Genomic DNA, 14,507 nt, shown 5'->3' with positions numbered 1-14,507 from the left:
TTCAAGCCACAAGTCTTTTTTTGTGTGGGTTTAATAATAATGTGCATTAAGACCAGTGATGTTTATTTGTTACCATGGCCTGTGTACACTGCCTTTGCACGCTGATTCAGAGCAAAGTGTTTGCGAGAGAACACCAGTGGAACCTGTGCATCACCTTGTGACACTGTAATGTTAGCGATGGGTTCACAGGTCTGTTTTTGGGCTTTGTTTCTGAGCACAGAGATGTTGAATGTGATATATGCAGGGGAATTCTTTTTTTAAGTTTTTGAACTGGGCTGGATCCCCATACTGCACGGGGTGCTGGTGACCTCCCGGCCCGCCCCCGGTGGTCTAGATCCCCACGCCATCTCCTGCAGTCTGTGGGCTGGTCTGTACAGTAAGCACGCCTGGCTATCTATCTCCCGGCTGCGCGGCTGGCTATCCGCAGAGGCCCCCCAGAGTCTCCCGCGCGCCAGTTCATCTCCATGGCTGCTCCATCTATGCCCCGGGGCTGCAGGCGGACCAGGGTGACCTCTGCGCATTTTCCACGAGGATGCGCTGCCGTGGCTGGTTGGCACGTGCTGCTCACTCAGCAGTTATTCTCTTCCATTCAATTATGCATGATGGCTGGGCCGCAGTGAATGGGACACTTGGCGGCTGGAGAAAGTGTTGGCCCCTGCACCGCGTGAAAGCTTGAAGACATGTCAGCATTTTCCTTCTGTGAAAAGGAGGGGCCACTGGAGCACTATTAAGACGAGGTTGGGATTCCTGACGGCCCACTGGGCGCTACCACTGATTTCCCCCAGCTGCCTTTCTAAAACTGCGCTGCCCGTGCTGCTAATTCCAAGTTGGGTGGTATCTCGGCTGTAAATCCACTGAGATACCACCAAACGGAATTACCACCACTTGGTCCGGCGGTGTTACCGCCCGATTATAAGTGGTGGTAGGCGTTGTTAGTCCCCATTAATTGGAGTCCATATGACTCCAAGAGAATTCTCGGCAGAATTACCGCTGGCGGTAATTCTGCCAAAATTACCATTTTTTGGTGTGAAGGTGGCAGATCTATCTCCAGCTCTCCACCAAACTCGTAGTTGGGTGGTGTGGTAATCTGGCGTAACGGAATTACTGCATAGTTTTACCGCACCACCCAACTTATATTGAGACCAATCGAGTGACTTTAGACAGCCATTTCACCCCCTTTATGCGCCAGGCCAATCCTTGCTCTACTGCTAGCACGGGTGTGGCCTTGGACATTTTTCTGAATATGAGTAAGGCTGCCTCTAACTTTGTATACTTGCTCTGGGCTTCTGTCACTGTTCATGGCCACAGTCCCTTCTTCTACACTGTGTAGGCCTTTACATTTTCTTTGTATTATTATTATCGTATTTGTTGAGTGCTGACCTAGCTTCGGAAAGCAACAGTGCACTTTAAAATCACCCTGATTCTGCAGTTTACTCTCATTTGACCTCAGTCAATCAGTTCATCCCCATGCTTCTGTCTTATCCTGGCTGGGCCACTGTCACTTTGTGTGACCTGTGATGGCCACATGTTCTTACTGTCTGGGTAATCCTGATGTCCTTGGCAGTGCTGCTGGGGACATCAGGCAGTCTCCTTAGTAACACTTTGGTCCTCATTACAACCCTGGCGTTAGACCATGGTGCTATTAGCACCATGGTACATGCCGGATTCCGCCATGGTGGATGGCGGATTTACCGCCCCATTCAAAGGTTGGCGGGGCGGTAAATCCCCATTCACCATGGCCCCTTCCCCATTCCCATTTTTGGCCCATAGGGCTCAATGGGAATGGGGAAGGCGCTAATTACGGCACCGTAAATTACGGTGCCGTAATTAGCACCAAGGTCCCTTAGCGGGTTGTTCTTTAACGCCTGCAAAAAGCAGGCGTTAAAGTGTGAATCGGGCGATAAGAGTTTAACGGCGCTGCAGCCTTTTACGGCACCGTTAACCCCTTAACGCCAGGGTTGTAATAAGGCCCTTTGTATCTGCCTTGCCCTGACTCGACTGTCGTCTCTGAGGTTGACGCTTCTCATGCCTGCTTGTGCTCTGTAGTCAGCGATCTAAGATGGGTTGAGGTCCATAAGAAGGCTTCTCCCAGATGGCCAATGCCACATTATACACAACTCTTAGTCTAAGGCAAAACAAAGAGATTTACATGAACAACTGGTTCACCTTTTTGGTAGCAAGACTGAACGCTCAGGCTGTATTCGGTAAATGCAAAATGGGCAGGCTCATATTACAACAAAGCACAGAGATGCAACCTCAATACATATACAGGGTATTAGCAGATTAATATATAAATGTAAACTTTAGTTTCTGGAATACATCACAAAGTTAGACTTTAGCAAATCTATGGATAACAAAAGATACTGGAGTAGCAAAGCAGTATTTCCCAGTAAGGAAACCAATGTAGGAAGGCACATTTTATCTTTTTGGTTACGTATTCTATGATAGCTGAATCTACTGAGCACCTCTTTGGCATGGAGGCGGCGTTCCGGAAGTGCGTTGGAGAACACCAGGATGTTGTCCCGATAAACTAAGGTGTATGAATATGAGCTATCCTGAGCACTCCCCATTGAGGCGGGGGGGGGCATCGATACAGCGGGGGCATTGCATAAGCCTCGTGGCCTAACTAGATATTTGTAGGAATTGGGCAAACCGGGTGATTAATACGCCTAGGTCAGATTTGTCCTGAAAAGTTGCTCTAATACAACTAACATATATAATACTAATGGACCACTGTGTGTGTGGGTGTATATGAGGTTAAGCCCCAACCTCAAGTTAAATACACTGTTTTTACAGAAGACAGAAATCCAAATGCACTTCTACCATATAATCAATCAATGTTTACTGTCTATACATTAGGGACATTTCTGTCCTCACCAAAATCATTTTGCTTTAGTCCTATATGTGAAGTCTTGCCCACAGAGAAATATTTATGCCTTCTCCGACACGTGTTTCGGCCCTTTCTGGTTCTCCTCATGGCTATACAATTGCAAACATGTGCAATGCACATGAGATCCGAACAGAGTTTGCAAATAAATGAAAGATCCACAAAAAGAATTGGATCAGTCTCTAAGCTCATCATGGCAAATGAACCCAAACGAGTGCGTCTGATTTTAGGCGTTACCGGATCTTGGCCTATATATGTTAAATCAGTTTGTGGGAGTCAAGTTCTGATGATTACATAAAGGCGTCATGCGTTTTAACCCAAAATGACTATTGTTCTTCGCACATAATACTAACCAGCAGAGCTACCAAAAGACATTGCTAGGAGGGTAGATTTACTGAGTTTGGGAGGAAGTGATAGGAGTGGGTGATCGCCAGATGCTCATATTGGAAAAGCAGCCTGTTGCCTAGTGACTTAGCCTGGTAAGGTTGGTGGTAGCAGCTCTTGCTTCCCCCCAGCAGCCCTGTGCTACCTGTGGGATCTGCAGAGCAATCTGTGATCAATCATTCCTTCAGCCAGGTAGCCTTGCGCGTTGCTCCCTATTGTGCCATTTAAACTACTATGTTGGATGCTTATTGTTTATCTCTATGGAGTAACTTTGCTGAAAATGTTGGGGGGACATGACATCTAATGAAAAGAGGCCCCTGCCAAATGAGGGGGGCCCAATGGTGTGCCACGAAAATTGGGGGTACAAACACCCTTGTACCCGTTAAAATTACACCAATGCCTCTATAACCCTTGCTCCTAACCCCTGGCTCATTTCCAGTGGCCCTTAAATGTTCACCACTTTTCCACTTTCTATCTGCCCGCTACGCCACTTGGGTACCCTTTGACCTGGGTTATAGTCTTCCAGCCTTCCGTTGGATCCCTTCTGTTTTCCTCACGCGATTTCGCGATGAGCTCATTTCCTGCACCGTGTTGCCCGATACTTGCCCCTCTTTTGTTTCTGCCATTCTCTTTTGTTGTGTGAAGCACTTTGGATGAAAGAGCAAAAAAATGTGCAAGCTAATTAATTAAAACAGGAACATGAAAGCTCCAGCTGGGGGCCACACCTGGAAACTGAAATCGGATTTCATGAGTGCAATTTCCATAGCAGTTCCACGTGATTCCATGTGCACAGTCAGTGTTCAAACTTTCCTTAAATTAGGGGTCTGCAACCTGCAGTTCTCAAGATGTTTTAAACTACAACCCCCGTGGCTCTTTGACTGTGCTGGCTAGTCCAAAACATTCAAAGAGCAAAATATTGCAGACCCTTTCCGTAAGGGAATGCATGATAGCAGGCAATGGCGTTGTCGTTCCATGTAACTCAACGGGAAGAGGGGGAAGTCCATGTCCCAACCACATGATTTCAGGGGAGAAAGCTATTCCAATGCCCTTCCTTGATTATTCCAAGTGGGAAGAGGAGGTCCCCGGCATTACAGAAGAATCCTGTAGTGATGTGGCCACTCCCTCCACCATCACATTCCATTCCATGAGCCGATGCTTGTTCCCGGTATCCCAAATTCATTTCAGGGGAGGAGGGGACGTCTTTGATATTTCCTTGTGATTCCTAAGGGTAAGTGGTGCCCACCCTTGTCTCATATATTCCATGGAAGAACCTCGTCCTCAAAATGTCCTCATATGATTTTATGAGGGTACATCCTTTTGACATGGTTCCTGGATGGGTTTCTGAGGGCATGCTGTGTCCCTGTCGTTCCTGTCATTCTTTGGGAGGGGGTGATTCCCATTATATTCCCAGGGGATTCAGTGATGAAAAGTGCTTCCCTCATCATTCCCATGTACTTCCCTGAGGAGCGGTGATTCCTGAAATACTCCGGGATTATTCCAGCCGAGTCTGTGGCAGCCCAATAATGTCCATGTGATGCAATAGGTGGGTGGGGCTGGGGTTGATGACCATGCTTTTCCATAATATTGTCCCTGCTACTCCCACGGGTTTCCATCAGGGAGTGTGAAATCCATGTTATGTCCACGTCGCTCTATGAAAGAAGGTGCCACCACAGTCATTCTCATGTGATTCCATGAGGGCCGTTAATCTTCTTTCTATTCCCAGATGATTCCATGTGGGGAGGTGATATCCATGCTAGTTCCAGCTGACTCCACGGGGGAAGGTGACGTACGTGTAAATCCCATGTGATTCCATGTGGGGGAAGTGATGTTCTTGTCATTCCCCTGGAATTCCATGATGGTAGATGATGTCTGTGCTGTTCCCATGTGATTCCATGAGAGGACGTGATGTATGTGTAGTTCCAGTGTGATTACTTGGGGGGAGGCTGGTGGGGGATCGATGATGGCTACACACCTCCCATGTGACGCCAACAATGATGGGGTGGTGGCTGCCCTTGTCATTTCCATGTGCGGCGGGAAGCCCGTGCTAGCCGCAGATGTTCCATTGGGAGATCTAATGCCCTTCACATTCCTTTTTTCCGATAAGGGAATTTAATGTCCATGATATCCCTTCCATTGTCTATGAGGCTGAATGATGACCATACTATTCTCCTGGAATTCAGTAGGAAGACGTGAGGCCCATGCCCATCCTAGACAATCAGGGGAAGGTGATGCCTATGATATTCCAATGGAATTCCAAACAGAGGGAAGTTCTCTCCTTGACATTCCCATGTTGTTATACAGGAAGAGACTATGGCTATGCTATTCTCATATAACAAATTGGGGGTAATGGTTATTTATGACCCTATCATTTATTACCCTTTGCATATATATACCCGTATTAACTACCCATAATGGGAGGCAATCACAGTGATAATCCTAATTAATGGAACATGAGATGGGTGGGGTCCATGCCAATCTGATTCCATGGGGGCAGGAGAAATCCATGCTACTTCCTATGTACTCCCATATAAATCGGTGTGGAGATCTTCTGCCAGGACGTTCCCATGTTATGGAAGTATGATGTCTTGCCATTGCCGTGTAATGATAGACCCGAGCGGCCTTGTGTTTCTGCATTCGCCACTACAGTGAGTTCCCCACTCACACTCTCCTCTTTCTTCTTCCTCCTCATCTGCATTTCCCTGTCTACCTCCAGGCGTAGCCGAGCAGTTTGCCATCGCGGAAGCCAAGCTGAGGGCATGGTCATCAGTAGATGGAGAGGACTCCAACGACGACTCGTACGATGAGGACTTTGCGTCCACCAGTGACAGCACACAACCTGCTGGTAAATATTCCTCGGGGCGGGGTCCAGAGAGTGTGGAAAGAGTTAGCATTAGGACTTTGAGGGGAGGAGATAGAGAGGGCAGAAGCACTAGGTGGGTGGCACTGCCGCGAGAGAACCTGGAATGGTGAGGAAAGTGAAATGAGGGAAGAGAAAGGGGTGAGAACATTGAAGGCAGAGCTGCTGTAGTAGGGCAAGCTCTAGATTCTAAGTCAGGAGGTTTGCCTATTCAGTGCCTCTGTATGCGCTGCATGAGTGAACGGTCCTGTGTACCCAAAAAGCAGAGTGTGCCTGGTCCTTAGAGATGAGACATAGTCACGACATAAGGCTGGGGGATAAAGGGGGAGTTATACCCGCGTGGGCTTAGTGCCTATGGGCCTCACGCCAATTCTGGAGCCCTATCTCTTCCTCAGCCCCTCAAGCTCTCTTTCCAGCTCTGACTCTGCACTCTGTCTTTCCTCCTGGCCTCATACAGGTGTTCCTAGCCTGGTGGAAGAAGTAACTTGCCCACCCTTGGAAAGGAATCCGAGTCTAGTTGGTGGTTTGCAATGCCTGCTTATCAGCCCCCAAGCAACCATGGATGGCTTGGTCTCTTGTGCCACAAATAAAGATGAGGATTCACTGTGGCACAAGCAGGTCTTAGGTGGAATTGTAGACCACCTGGTTCTGGGGCAAAGCCCAAGACTCAAAGACAGAATGATTAGTGTCTTGCATGCTGGCCTGAGTATAGACTCTCCCAAGCTGAAGTCTTCAACTCAAAGTGCTGAGGTGTAGGTGGAGGACAGCTTCCTCCATGCCAGGTCTTTGTGCCACTAGTGCCACATCATTGCCTTTGAACTTATTGACTTTCCTGCACCCTTGGGCATCACTAGAACAACGCTGGGTATGGGTGGAGGTTCAGGAGAAAGGGTGAGTTACTATCTGAGGGTCAACCTGTGTCTGAGTGTAGTAGTTATGTTATGTTAATTTTATATAGCGCACCACTACCACCAGGGGGCAGTCATTATCAGGATGTTGCCTTGATCTGCCTGCGCAGGACTTCAAAAGCGGTGACAGGATCTGCGCAGGTGTGTGCCTCCTGTGCTTGCAAATCTGCTCATTGGCACAATCCTGCCTTCTGCAGCCTTAGTGCCCTTCAAGGAAAGGTGATTTTTTGGGACCGATTCATGAAATGTTTTGCATGGTTCAAAGCGACTTTGCACTGCTGAAAAGTGACTTTGCACTGCCGTCACAAACCCTGATTCATGGAACCCGGCAAAGTGTGTTTTTGCAGTGCAAAGTCAGTGCATAGTAATTTTTGCAGTGCAAAATGACTTTGCACTGACTTTTCACTGCAAAAATACACTTTGCGAGGTTCCAGGAATGAGGGTTTGTGTTGGCAGTGCAACTGCACTTTGAACAATGCAAAACATTCCATGAATCGGGCCTTTAATGTCTACCTAATTCTGCTGGTGTGTGGGTGTGCTAATATAAACACTGGCCCTCATTACCAGCCTGACCGTAACTGAAAAAACAGGCAGTCATGGCATGAGTGCCTGTCTTTTCAGTCGTCCTCATTATGGGTTTGCAATCCCATCATTTGGAAATGCGCATGAATGCGTATGGTAGTATTAACTCCAAATAATGGTGGTAATAATGCCGGTGGTATTGCCATAGGCAGGAATACCCCCATACCTCTAAGAATTCCAAAGGGACTTTAGAGCAGGGAATAGCAGTAATCTCATAATCAGGTGAAGATGCCACTTTTACCACCGTTGGTAGCGGTAATTCAGATTGGTGGTATTAACAAAACGAATCCCACACACACACAAAGCACACACACCATGCTGACTGATGTCTGTTATATGACACGCCGACCTGACATACGGTTCTGTTTCCTAGTGGGATCAGATGTGATGTCACATGGGGCCTCATTACGACCCAGGCGGTAACCATGGCGCCATTAGCGCCATGGTTGCCGCCGGAACCTTACCGATTCCGCCATGGTGAATGGAGCAATTACCGCCCCATTCCAAGGTTGGCGGGGGTGGTAATTCCCCATTCACCATGGTCCTTCCCCATTCCAATTTTTGCCCCATAGGGCTCAATGGGAATGGGGAAGCCGGTAATAATGGTACGCAAATTGCGGTACCGTTATTACCTCCAAAGTCCCTTTGCGGGTCCTGTCCTTAACGCCTGGTAAAACCAGGTATTAAGGGAGGACCCGCAAAGGGACCTCGGAATAGAGCGGTAAGGGATTACCGGCACCAGTGCCCTTACCGGTACCGGTAATCCCCTACCCCCTGGGTCGTAATGAGGCCCAAGGACTTCCTCGGTTCTCTTGCTTTTGGTGAGAACTGCAGAAACAGGATAACGTACACATGCTATGGGATGGAGATGAGCGTCGCGGCCATCAGAAAAAACTGGCTTCCTAGCGCAGGGTGTCTCCAAGTTAAGTCTTCGAGAGCCCGACCACCCCACATTTTCAGGCCAATTCCCGATTTTGTAAATTGCTAGCATTTAGATTCACTGTATCCAAATGCAGCATTTTGTGCGGAATCTTGGAAACATGAAGCGGAGTTGACTCTTGAGAACCCGACTTTAAGGCCTCTGTTTAAAGGTATTCTACGGGACTGGCTAGAAGGCGAGCTTGCAAACCTTCCATGTCTCTGCAGTGTTTGGCTCCACGGGATAAGTTCCACTATTTTTGCTGTGTTAGCCTCACATAGAAGGGCAGGCATATGGAACAGTATAGGGGAAGTATAGGACAGAGGAGCAGAGCACCACATCCCACCCACATTCCCCGTCTGGGTACCTCTCAGACCCTTTTTGTCACATGAGTGCAAGCAGCAACGCAGATAAGTGGGTGACATTTCTTACCTAACCCCTCGTCCTCAATGCTCAGTGGTGCCTAGTACTTTATCAGCATGCTGTCAAGACCCGGTCCGGTCTTATGCCATATTCCTCAAAGCTGTGGGTAGTGCCGGCCCAAGGTCTCCCAGCACCCTGTGCTAGATGTTTGGGTTCACCATTCCACCTTTCTGGCCCGGGCATGCCTAGTAAGCCCAGAATAAAATGCTGCATAAAAAGGCCAGTCTAGCCATGTAATAACACATCATGCTTGTAGATGCCCAGTAGAAAATGCTGCGTCCCAGTAAGAAATGTCTAGACTGGCTGCACTCAAATGCCATTGTAGCCAGAAAATAACACGTATCATGGTTGCTTTATTATAAAAGCCCAGTAAAAAAATGTCATGCTACAGTAGGAAATGGCTAGACTTGCTACACCAGCATGCCAGTGTAGCCACATAATATGCTTGCTTTATTATGGATGGGTGCCCATTAAACAATGGCACCCACCCCTCACTCTCCATCCGTCAAAATCTGCTCCTCCGAAGCCGGCCTAGCACAAATACATGGACACACCGATTCACACAAAATTAATCTGCTCATTTTCTCACACCATTCACTCGAAAACCCATACATCATACACTCACTCATTCACACACGCACCCAGCCACCCATACATCATGCACTCCTCAATTCACGCACACATTACCTAATTCTTAACACACCCTTGCATGCACTCACGCACGCACGCACGCACGCTTGCGGTGCCATTAATTTGTTGCCTCTCCTATCACAGTTACACTCTGCTTCCCACCGACGCCTGCCATTCTAACTCTTGCGCTGGGTTCCAAAGGACTCCAGAATCTGAAGAGACCAGAGAGAGGGGCTGTGTGGGAGAATAGAGGAGGCAGCACAGATAGCCGGAGCACTCCAGCAGTTGCTACAGCCTGCCTCCAATGAGGCCACTGACTTGATTGCACCAGTGCACAACACTCAGGATCCTGCTATGAGGACACGCATCTGGTGCAGAGGTCCTGCAATCAGAAACGCTGTACCTCACACTCAGTTTCTCTTTTTTCCATTACCACTGCAAGTCCATTTGTTTACATTTATTTGTGTTTTTATTATAATTATAATAATAATAATTTGGCATTTATATAGAGCTACGAACCCTCAGGTATCTGAGCGCTGCTTATTATTACCCACGGTGTGTGGTGCTCATTTATCGACCTCGGAAGGATGAAAGACTGAGTTTGGCCCCGCCAGGATTCGAACTTGCGTTAGCAGGCTCTGCACCGATGTCAAAGCAGCACTCTACTGGCTGTGCCACTTGACCAGAACACCCCGGTTGAACACCCCCTCGCCACATATTTTAATTTTTGTAGCGGTTTCTGGTACTCCATTTTAGTGAGCTTGACTTTTCCTTTGAAAACCTTTATACCATTTCACGTAAGGTTTCATTAGTGCCTAGTATCTACGCTGGGCACTTCATTCATTTCTCGAGCATGCTCTCGCTTTTGTGGGACACGCAGGGATGGCTGGGCAATATTTCTGCCAGTGAAAAACAACTAGCAAAATTCGCCAATGTTGGTGAAGGAGATTTGTTCTCTATTTGCTACTTTTAGGTGAATTTCTCTTTTGACCTAAATTTCAGTTTTTTGCCAAAATTTCAGGGTATTAGGGGGCCAAAATGTTTCACAGCCCACTATTAAGACGACATTTTTGGCCAAACAAATGACATTTCTGGCAAAAGGTGAAACGTTGTGCCAGAAAACGTCTGAAATGGCCAATTTGGATATGTCATGTTGTGCGTGTTTTGGTAAAGCGCTGCTATCACCCGATGGTATCTTGGCGCTGAGAACGTCTGCTGTGTGCTCAAAGTGATATATATGAACTCAGTTCTGACAGAAGAGGTGAGTTTTTAACTGTTTGCAACATTTGTGCAGATTTGTTTCACTCCAAAGTGCTGGTGGTAGGGCAGTCCACCTTTCTGCTTCTAATACCGAGAAGGAGCGTCCGCCTTTCCTTTCCCTTTCATATATTGGGACCATTGGCGTGTCCATTCGATCGCTTCTATGGGAGCGGCGAGCTGTGCAGGGTATAAGCCTGGTCGAGAAGGGGGAGTTATCGGGCCAGAGTAGGGTCTTGAAGACAATACACATGCTCTTAAAAGCCATCCTTTTTCTTACCGGAAGCCAGTGTAAGGATTTCAACGCAGGGGTCATATGGTCAAATTGCTTCAAATTCAGAAGTATTCTAGCTGCTGCATTCGGCACTCTTTGGAGAGGATGGAGCAAAGACTCCGAAATACCCAAACGTGCTGTTGCTGAACTCTAATCTGCAAAGAGTCAGGGAGTGTATAATGGTTCCTCGCTGAGGAACAGAGAGTCATGGGAGCACAGGTCTTATTTGCTTTAACAGAAAGAAACAAGATTTGGTCACAGCATTTGTGTGTCCTTTTAATCTAAGGGAGCTGTCAAGAACAACTCCTAAATTCTTTAGCCCTTCTTTTGGGTTAGGACATATTCTAAGTTCTTCTGCATAGACATCAAAAATCTTGAGGGCTGAGGGAATGTTAATGAACATATTCTTCTTTTTATCTGTGCTAATTTTTAGATCGTTCCTATACATACAGTCCTTGATCGCAACTAAGCAGTTTTGAACTCTGGTCATTGTCAATTAGTATTTGGGTGTCATCTGCATAATTGAAAAACAGAAGCCCATGTTGATGGATAATTTCATTATGGGATGTATATAGTGTTTGAACAAAATGGGTGACAGGGCTGATCCTTGGGGCACCCTACAGGTCATCGCTACAGAATGGCAGTAAAAGGAGCCCAATTGAACTTGTTGAATGCGGTCCGTTAAAAAGTAACAGAGCCAATGAAGGACTTTGCCCCTAAAGCCATAGTCATGTAAGCGAGTAAGTAGAATTCTGTGATGCAGCAAATGGAATGCTTTCTGCGGACAGGTCCAGCAGTAGCAATATACCTGATTGACCCATGTCTTTTTTTCTCTCTGAGATGTTCTGTGATGGCCGTAGAGGTATATTCTGTAATCCTCATTGGTGTAAATCCATATTGGGTCCAATCCAATACGCCTCTGTTCTGTGAGCGAAATTGGCAAAGGGCTGGATTTGTCCTGAATTTACCAGTTTCTTTGCAGAGTGAATATCGGACATATCGCCCACCACTACTGCCAGGGGATAATGCACGAGTATGCTTGCTGGCCTCACTGGATTGATGCTTTTTTGCCTCATTTGTTACGCCGACACAGGATATTGTGCGGATAGAGCTCTAGGCTTCCGTTCTGACTTGCCATAGAACAGGTTTTCACATATACTTCCATCTTGAGTGCACTTCCTCTAGCTTGCCCTATCAGGTCCTTTCGTCCCCAAGTATATGGTGGTCATTTTATATGTATTGTTCAAACCTGCCAGAGTAATTTAAGGGCTTTGAGGTGTCGTTTCGACATCAAGGCATTACAGCAATGCAAGTGTTGGTAATCTCCTGATTGGACCTTTCAAGTGGGCTGCATTTCTCGGGCTCCGGAATTATGCAAAAGCCAGGCTAATGGGAGTGAGTCGGTGGCTGCAAACCCTTTTCTTAATCAACCATGCAACACGACTAGCATTGTAGCGCTTTGTAGATTACATTGGCTCCCATGAAAAAACAGATCCTGTGCAGTGTATGAGCCATAAAGCTATTTTTGCTGGGATTTCCCCTCTCATGAACATACCATCGCTGATTGATTCATCCATTATGTGCCAGCAAGATCTCTCCAATTGCCAGATAGTTGCTTACTTGAAATGTCAATGGTAAGGGTCCCTTGGGTGCTATGTGATAACATTGAAAAGAATTTGTCGAATATGATTTCGTCAATTATTTTTCTTTACTTCCATTTGGCCAAAAATATATGTGGGGGGTGCCCCCTCGCAGAACGCCCCACACCCCCCTATCTTATTTATCATGATTACCCACTCCCTACATATATTCAAAGCCAAATTCGATAAAATAAAATGGTTGAATTCGTATTCGACAAATTCTTCCAAGATGTAACCTCTTCTACCTGGCCAATGCTCTAGCACGTCCTCCCACCTCAACTGAGAACCATCGCTACTTACTTTTGTCTATTTTTTCTTTAATTCAATTTGACTGAAAATATATGCGGGGGAAGACCCCTTGCAGCCTGCCCCACACCCCCCTATTTTAATGATCACGATTACCCAACCTCTTCATATATTTACAGCCATATTCGATAACAAAAATGGTTGAATTCTGATTCGACGACTTCTTCCACGATGTAACATCTCCTACCTGGCCAAAGCTCTAGGGTACAGAACATCACGAGACGAGCTCTCAGATTATTTCCCTAAACTAAAGAAGCAACTAGTAATGCAGTTTGCATTGATATTGATGGAATGCAATTGATTCTTGGAACAGAACAACGTCAATACCTAATTGCCGTAACGTACTGCACGACCTATCCGAAAAAGACAACCCTGCCGAAAATCTAACTCACGCGCTCGAGCGCCTTTCACAAACACAAATGCCCCCAACCCTGGATCATTTTTTAACCACAGAATGCCCCCTGTCACTGGAAGTATAATTTCATTTGTCACGGGATACATGCCATGATTTCTCATGATGGATAATGTCGGGAAATAGCTTACTTATACAAATAGCACCAGTTACAGAAATAAAATGAACATGGGACACTTACAATGAAAGTCATTAACGAGTAATGTCACAAATCGTTGTCCGCGCATGGCACTAGATAGATATGAAATCATATAACTCATTTAGAATCGGATCACAAAGACACAAGGACGCGGCCAGGCAACGTGACGGAAGATGGCGTTGCTTCTAGCTTGCAATGATCTCGACCTTGATTATCACCAAAAACAAGAACACATGCTCTCCTCCGATAAGAAAAACGTTCACAACCTAACCCCGTGGATCAGTTGCTCTTGACAAGGCACAGGGAGCATGTTATAGGGAATCCAACATCCTGGCCAAACATCAGCTTCATTATGGCGACTGATTCCAACAAATTACCCAACCGTGCCTGAATGAATAACGAGCAAACCTAATTAAGGTTACAATAAAGTAATTTATCCTCTTAAACCACAGGGATGGATATAATCCGCTAAAGACAGGAGCAAGTGAACCACGAGTGGCATGAGCCAGAAGATGGATTGCATGCACCTTCAGCCATCTCAATTCTAAACGGGACCCCAGAATAGTGAATTCCCACTAGAAATCAAAGGTGAGCCCCCTGCCTTCATCTCAGTAACTGAGCAGTCAGCAACTTCTTACCTATTTGGTGCTCCCTTCCTGTGCCCCAGCAGCTAAAACTAACCAAACCTCTCCACCCTTTAACTCCTCAGAACCACAGAAGTCTGTTCATTCAGGAACTACAAGAAACAAACCCCTCATTTTCTGAAACGATGAAACTTATCTGTGTTATATCAAAAATGTTTGCAGAGAATGTATCTTATGAATCTAATTTGACACACCAAACAATGTATTAAGTGACTTGACAAAGCCCAAGAAAGAGCGAAACATTA

At 46.5% G+C, this 14,507-nt stretch overlaps 1 protein-coding gene across 5 annotated transcripts in view; it reads left to right on the top strand.

Annotated features, from left to right (window-relative positions):
- Positions 1-14,507, top strand: part of FAM131A (family with sequence similarity 131 member A) — an 827,483-nt gene that overhangs the window by 710,823 nt on the left and 102,153 nt on the right. For all 5 annotated transcript variants that reach the window (XM_069618793.1, XM_069618790.1, XM_069618791.1 and 2 more), the window contains one exon: positions 5,985-6,113. In XM_069618793.1, the coding sequence (XP_069474894.1) occupies positions 5,985-6,113 (129 nt within the window). The remainder of the gene's footprint in view (positions 1-5,984; positions 6,114-14,507) is intronic.

The sequence above is a fragment of the Ambystoma mexicanum genome, chromosome 10 (genome assembly GCF_040938575.1).
Source record: "Ambystoma mexicanum isolate Mex_15411 chromosome 10, UKY_AmexF1_1, whole genome shotgun sequence".
Lineage (NCBI taxonomy): Eukaryota > Metazoa > Chordata > Amphibia > Caudata > Ambystomatidae > Ambystoma > Ambystoma mexicanum.
This window is presented reverse-complemented; position numbering and strand designations above follow the sequence as displayed.